Here is a 7,356-nt window from a genome sequence, read left to right as displayed (position 1 = left end):
CATTCGCTTAGTTTTATTTATTTTTTGTGCTTCCATTTAGTAAAACTCCAACGACTTTCTAACACTGGAAATAAGCAAACAACCACATAATCTGTAAACAASGGTMTRGGTTGGTCAAAGTTGGTTATTTTGTCATACCGCATTTTGTTGTTGTTTACTTAATCACATAACCACATAACCCGATAACCACCTTATCGTGAACAGCCATATCAGAAATGAAACTGTTAACAGTAGAAAATAGTGTCCACACAAACTCTGCTAGTCTACGTAATCCATGCGAAAGACAAGTGAAATGCATCATCTTAGGATACATAACTTGAGGAGCATTGACAGCAGCCAGCATATGTTGCTTCATCCGCAACAATAAGTAAGAGTTTGTTATACTGAATACTTGATAGTAAAAAATGTATGTGTCAACTGAATTAAAGAAAATCGATTCTATGTAAACAAAATAAGGATTTCTCTTTTTTTTATGTTCTGAAGGGATTTAATCCCAAAAATTGTCGAAATAGGAATACAACTTTTGCACCTAAATGTATTTCCATGGCTTATAGGGTTACTCTCAAACTTAGCCGCTCCTTACATGTTTTTTGTTTGTTTGTTAATTGAGAAATGCATATGTACATAAATGGACATATAGTATATATATATGTGTGAGATATATGTATGTACATTTATGTACGCATTTCTCAATTATATTATATATACATACATATAAGTATGTGTTTACAATAACTGCATTAACTGTGCATTAGCAGCATAAAACCTCAGTGGGATAATTATTTCCTTAGTCGTCTCCATATTTTAAAGCTGTAAAGTTTCATACTGATAATCACATACTATTATTATTATCTTATAGTAGGTGCGCAACTAAGTTCTCGCTGCTTTTTAAAGATATTTCAATTTTATTGTAAGGAAAACTTTACAAATGAATTATTCCAAATATTGCCCATCGCTTGTCACAACTTTTCCCTTCTTTCTGCAAAAGCTCGAATACCATTACGGTAAAGCTGACGAATCAAACAATTTTTCGATGCCGTCTTTTGAGTGGAACTGCTGCTGAGCCAGAGCAGTAGCCAGCGAACGGAACAAATAATAATCGGACGGTGCAATATCTGGGGAATACATATATAGGGTGGTATTGGACTTCCCATATATGTACATAAGTGTTTCCTGGTAGGTTTTAACGGAACAGTTTAGAAAGTAAAGTCAAGCGATGTCTTGCAGAAGAATCACTTCTTCGTGCCGTTTCTGATATTGAGGGCATAAGGAACCCTAGTTCCTTGTTTCTGAATCATTCCCAACACATGTTGACGCTTTGAAATGGCTTGGCGGGTGACTTCCAATGCTGATACAACATCTCCAATTAATCGGGTTCGAAGGTTTTGGCATTATCCAATTATGGCAGCACTTGCGTAAACTTTTTGGTGTTCCCGATGTGCTTCCGCCCTCGATTTCTTTGACTACAAGAAAAACAGCAAACACCTACCGCAAATTTGGCAAAAAATCGCACATATCTGCACAACCAAACGTGTATGACATATAAAGCAAATCACTAATGTGAAAACACAGTTTCTTTTTCATATGTCCAGGTTAAGTTTATCACGTTTTGGTTATATCAAAATCGATCACCACTAACTTCTGGATCCAAACAGCGGGAACTTGGTTGCGCATCAATATGTTATGATCGTAACCAACTTATATTTATTTTCGTCTTTATTTGATATGGTGACTATTTAACTTGTATTTACTTACTTCTTCAGTTATAAAAATCACGCTGACTGAAAAACTTAATAGCTATCCATTTCAGTCCATTTGCATTTTTTCTTCGCCCTTCGATGAAAACAACTCTTTAACATCCGACTATTGCTGAAACTTCTGTTTGATTAATAGGGTACACAATGCTAAAAGATATGCGAGTCTCAGTAGTTCCATTCCTTCTATGGCTAACATTGATTCCAATTCCGCATATTATCTACTTCAAGCTTCTTATTATTTCCAACTGACATTTCCTGTTTGGCTAAGAAGGTTTTTCATTAACAAAATTCTGTAATATACCCAGTATTTGGTATAATATATAATTATATTATATATTAGTGCGCCGTAAGAAGGCAATACCGTTCGGGTGTAGTTCAATATCAGTTAATCAGCTATTCCTCACGCAGTCGCACAAAATATTTAGTTATACTCGCATAGTACATACTATATGTATAATGAGAAATAATAAAGGCTTCAATGAAGGTAATGCTTATATATTAGTTCTTCTAGCGAATTCGAAATCCAGTGCGCCCCAGTCATCTCGCTCTAACATGCATAAAGCTAGCAACCTAATATTAGTATTCCTAATTTGATGAAATTTTAAGACATACTGAATGAAATTTAATTATTAATTAGTGAAATAGTTAGTCTTCACAAGATCAATAATATAATATTGGAATCAAACTCGAAAACTTTGGAAAATGATATATGTATGTATTTTAATAAAAACGACTCGTACGAGTATACATAAATAATGCTGTTTATTTTGTTCGAAGATATGAAGATTTAAAAATAATTTAAATATCGATGTGATATAATCTTTCAGAACCTCCCTTACGTTTAATAGATGAACAGGAACGAGAAGTAAGTGACCGGTATTACAAAGCCGGGAGCACCATCGACCTTTACTGCCAAGTATCGCGAAGTTTTCTAATCAAGGAGAATATAAAAATTGCAAAATCTTTACAACCATTCGAGCAAAATCAAACAAAAGGAACCCTAAATAAAAGTCAGACAGGAGCCAATCGCTTGGGTTCCGGATACAATGAGTTGGTGTCGACGAGCAATCACAGTAATGCCAAGATTTCGGGCCTGGCTTTGGAAAAACAATTTAGTAACATGATATTTTGGACGAAAGATGATGAAATATTACCATTTACCGCTATCAAACGATCAAGGTAAAATTAAAAATTATTTGGCCAAAGAATATAGTAAATAAGGCACTTAACTTTGAAATAAGCAAAGATTTCAATATTTAATAGAAAGTATAGACCAATATTCTTTATTAATCACCTACACACACTACACATACTCAATTCACTTATTGGTAGCATTTTATATATGGTCATATTGCGAATAGTATTCAAAATTTTATTAGGTATGTTGGAATTAGAGGAAGATTAGACTATTTTCCCCCATTTTCCGGAAGATGCAACGTAAGTGAAAGTGAAAGATTTTTAAAAAATTTAGGAGTAACTTTCCCGCTACTTTCTTACACCAAGGAAAGAGCTTATATTTTATTGAGACCATAGAGAATATCTTTTGAGGTTTTTTTACAAAATGATGATAAGCATATACTATATAGTATATATTAAGCGACTGATCACAAATTTTTCTCAGTAAACAATCTATGGATTTATTAGCTTTATCCTTACTTATTTTTTAAAACGGGATTTAGAGATCGTTGACGTCTTTTGCCTATTCCAAAACACGGCAAAGTATAATAGATCAAATTGGTATTATAAGTATATAATAACTCGTGGTAAAGTATATATAATATTAAGAGAATGTATATAAAATATTTTTTTGCTATATTTATGCCGCTCATCATTCTCTTAATTTCAGCACCTCGGAAAAATGGCTTATTAGTCGAGTTTCCATACCAGATGCCAAGCTTATTGATAGTGGAAACTATTCATGTTCTATTGGTAAGGTCTTCACTGCAATAGTTCAGGTTCAAGTGCTGACAGGTAATGAAATTTTCCGTAAAACTCTATGACTTATGTATCTTTTAACCATTAGTAGGAATGACAAATTAGTTTAGTTTTCGTAATGTTTAGTTTGGATTTGTTTTTAATTTTTTGTAATTTATATATTTTTCTTAATTGAATTTGATATACCAATTAGTCTCCTTTCAAAATTCTTCAGTGAAATCTTAATTATTTTTTACGGAATTTAGTAGAACTGTCTTCTGTTCAATATTTAAAGTTGCAAAATTATATAAAACTATATGAGGAAATGATAAAGCTTATTTTATCACTAAAATTTTACACAATTTAAATTAGAAGAATTAGCTAAAAACGTCGGTTCGTTGTGTTCAAAAGACTGTCACTTGTCAACAGAACAACTTTAGGCTGAATAAATTAGTTGAAGCGGTTAATATCAACTCCAGACGTTTTGGCTGGTTCGTAGAAGGTTTGCCAACCCAGTTGCTTCTAAAAAAATGGACAGTGGCAAATATACCGCTTGCGACCTAATTCAGTGAGAACCTCCCAACGATAAACCTCTTAAGATACCCTTTGTTCCAGAAAAATATCACTGTTCACAGGTGTTGGTTGTTAATAATAAGAGCTTACTGAGTTCACTTAATTGCCTCAAAGCCAACACAAAGCCCTTTGAGAATGTAAAAAAAAATACATAACGCCAGCAACTACAGACCCAGTCTGATAAGATTATAGGAAAAATGCCCTTTGTTGCGAGCTCAAAGCACTTCCAGTGATTGCGCTATGACCAAGCACCCAAAAAGTCTGAAACTGAAGTTATTTGAAGCTATAAGATAGTGTAATCAAATACTCCTTAACTATGTAACATTGAGCGTTGACAGCGTGGCCAGGTTTTTTAGAAAAATTCTACATTGTTCTGGTATTCTAAATCGAAAATTGATAGAGAGTTCCTGACAGAAACATCGTCTTCTAACCTTCCTCCGCCAATATATTCCTTTTTGGCATGAACAAAGAGGAGAGAACTCACGTTATAAGTTGTTTTCTTTTTCAAATAAGCTTTAAATACGGGAATTAGGTTTTCAGAATGAATCGTTTACGAATCACTTCGTTATTTTTACTTATGCCTTTGTCTTATGAACTCCTTACGACTCGAGCTTTCAAGGTCGGTGTCAATCGTAACTTCATAACTACTACTCTAACCATTTTCCAATTTTGTATACTTTACATAATACGAGGTAACTCAGAAGACACAGGAGTACAGTAATCAAACCTCAACTTTCAAAAAGACAAATTAAACGTAAAATGTTAACCAGATAATCGGAATCTAAGCAGTTAACGAATATCATTTTCGATTTTATCTATTAACTATTACCATGCCACATGCTAACAAAATGTTACCTGGGTTTCATTAAGGTACCTTACATACAATCACCAATCAATGGATTTCAATTTTATATTTCATATAGGCACCGGGGTTCATATATTCGGATTTAGAAATGTTTTGGTTATAAAGTGGAATACTCTAAAGGAATCGAGGAAAGTTGTATCTCGTTACATTAATTGCTACTTAATTTGTTTACTGGACACTAACATAATCAAATGGAATTTTATAGTTTTGTTAGTTATTGATTTATTATATGGCGAAGTATGACCACGCTATATTTCGATTTCATCCAATTTCACACTGTTAGTAGGGATTCTTTTAATATTTGTGTTGACCAAGTTTTGTTGTTGCCGCTTTAGCAATTAGGAGATATGTAGGTGCCTCTTGCTCCTGCGATCCACCTTGGTAAATTACAGTTTTATATCTTAACTTAATGGTTAGATATGGCACTTTATTGATTTTTGGTTAATGGCGTTTTGTGGGGGTGGCAGTGCTCCCATCTACGAACTCGTAATTAGTTAAAGGTGATACATTGCACCATTAGGTGAGCAAACCTATTATACTCTGTAAAAACAGGTTGCAAGCAAAGAACAATATGCGATGTACACATATTTTTAGCTCTTTGTGTGCTTTCCACTTGTTCTAATTATCGCTTGTAAACGACGCATCATTGAATTGAGAGGGTTTTCTGTTACTTCCGGTAAAGTATTTTGCCATTTTTGGCAAAATATATGTTCGGTGACCTTATGTCAGATATTATTATTATGTAATATTACAGTGAAAAAACCATTGACAAACAAAAAAAAATGGAAAATTGGAAAATCAATCCAAATTTGGTTAACTAAAGCCACAACATGGTTTTGAAACAAGGTCAGTTTTTCGAGGTCTAAGAAAATCATTCGGAAAGTGATATAAAATTAGCAGAACATACTTTGATAAAATCAGGCACTACATTCGAACGGTCTTTTAAAGAACTATAAATTCATACACATATCACTTACAGACACTTAAAAAAAACAATTTATTATTTATTTTGAACTCTATTGGTTATTTCTAATTTATATGTTGGGCACTCAAAACATTTAGTATAATTCATATGTGTTTATTGGAAATTTATTGAAAAGTGAAGTCTTGATCAACTCTTCCATATTTAACTATTTGAATTTTTATATTTTTAGGGGAATTGCCAGCTGCCGTACAGCATAACGCCGCTGCGAAATTACTGCGCTCAGTGACCGCCCTTTCAAATTGGCTATGCTGTATATTATTATGGTTGCCTTCAATGTTACTTCGCGAAACATATCGCCTTCCTCTTGAAATGGCTTAAAAAGCACATATTAACTTGCACTCACGTATACACATATGTACATATGTAGATATGCAGATATATAGGTTAAATTGTTTCAGGATGCATTAAAATTTATTATAATACAACTTAGATACGATTTTTAATATCTTTGGACTTGCGAGAACTTTATACATACATACATATTTGTTGTTAAGTAAATAAAATTTGTTAATGTGTACATGGATATGATTAAACGATTAAATATAATTCTTAACTGAATCAAAATGATGGAAATGTAAATGGCTGTTAGCTCCTTTTGAATGCAACCAATCTAAGGCCAAAATAAATGTAATACGCCTTTGTCTGCACATACTCACAGTAATTATACATACAATATATTTGTTCATGTGAAAGGGCATTTATGCAGAGTAATTTAGTAATATTTTGAATTTTATTTAGTAATCTAAGCTACATACATGCATATATGAATTGTACGAATACAAATGTATCTATTTATATATAAGAAGTAATCTTTATGGTAAGAAATTGTACAATATTATAATAAAACCGTCGCACAGTAATTCGCATCCATAAATTATACTTTGAATTCAAAAAGGTTTAACCACTTTGAATTGCAATATATTGATGAAATATGCTTCAATTTATTGCATTTCTCTCGGTTTTTTGTGGGACGAATTACTCTTCGTCGAAAAAAAGGAAAATGAATAAAAACTAACTATTACAATGAATTTTCGTATGAGATGTATAGTACATGCTTAACTGCATACAAACATGGCAGGCTTGCTTTTCCAATAAGGCAATCATGGGTAAAAATGGACCTACATACATATATACGGAAAAAATAATAATCTTAATTTTAATTTCAAAAAGTGTCGGTGAGCATTTAAAAAAGAACATAAGAACCGAATGAAGAGCAATCACTTTTTTTTTATATTAATTTCATATTGCACTTCGTTTCCTTA

General features: G+C 32.5%; 1 protein-coding gene across 2 annotated transcripts in view; it reads left to right on the top strand.

Moving 5' to 3' along the window:
• Nucleotides 1-7,078, top strand: part of LOC108970684 — a 45,199-nt gene extending 38,121 nt beyond the window's left edge. For both annotated transcript variants that reach the window (XM_018936207.1, XM_018936206.1), the window contains 3 exons: nt 2,585-2,936; nt 3,604-3,728; nt 6,264-7,078. In XM_018936207.1, coding sequence (XP_018791752.1) covers nt 2,585-2,936; nt 3,604-3,728; nt 6,264-6,412 — 626 coding nt within the window. In that variant the 3' untranslated portion in view covers nt 6,413-7,078. The remainder of the gene's footprint in view (nt 1-2,584; nt 2,937-3,603; nt 3,729-6,263) is intronic.
• Nucleotides 7,079-7,356: the final 278 nt, after the last annotated feature.

Source organism: Bactrocera latifrons, unplaced genomic scaffold (genome assembly GCF_001853355.1).
Source record: "Bactrocera latifrons isolate USDA-ARS-PBARC rearing strain unplaced genomic scaffold, ASM185335v1 scaffold_308, whole genome shotgun sequence".
NCBI lineage: Eukaryota > Metazoa > Arthropoda > Insecta > Diptera > Tephritidae > Bactrocera > Bactrocera latifrons.
This window is presented reverse-complemented; position numbering and strand designations above follow the sequence as displayed.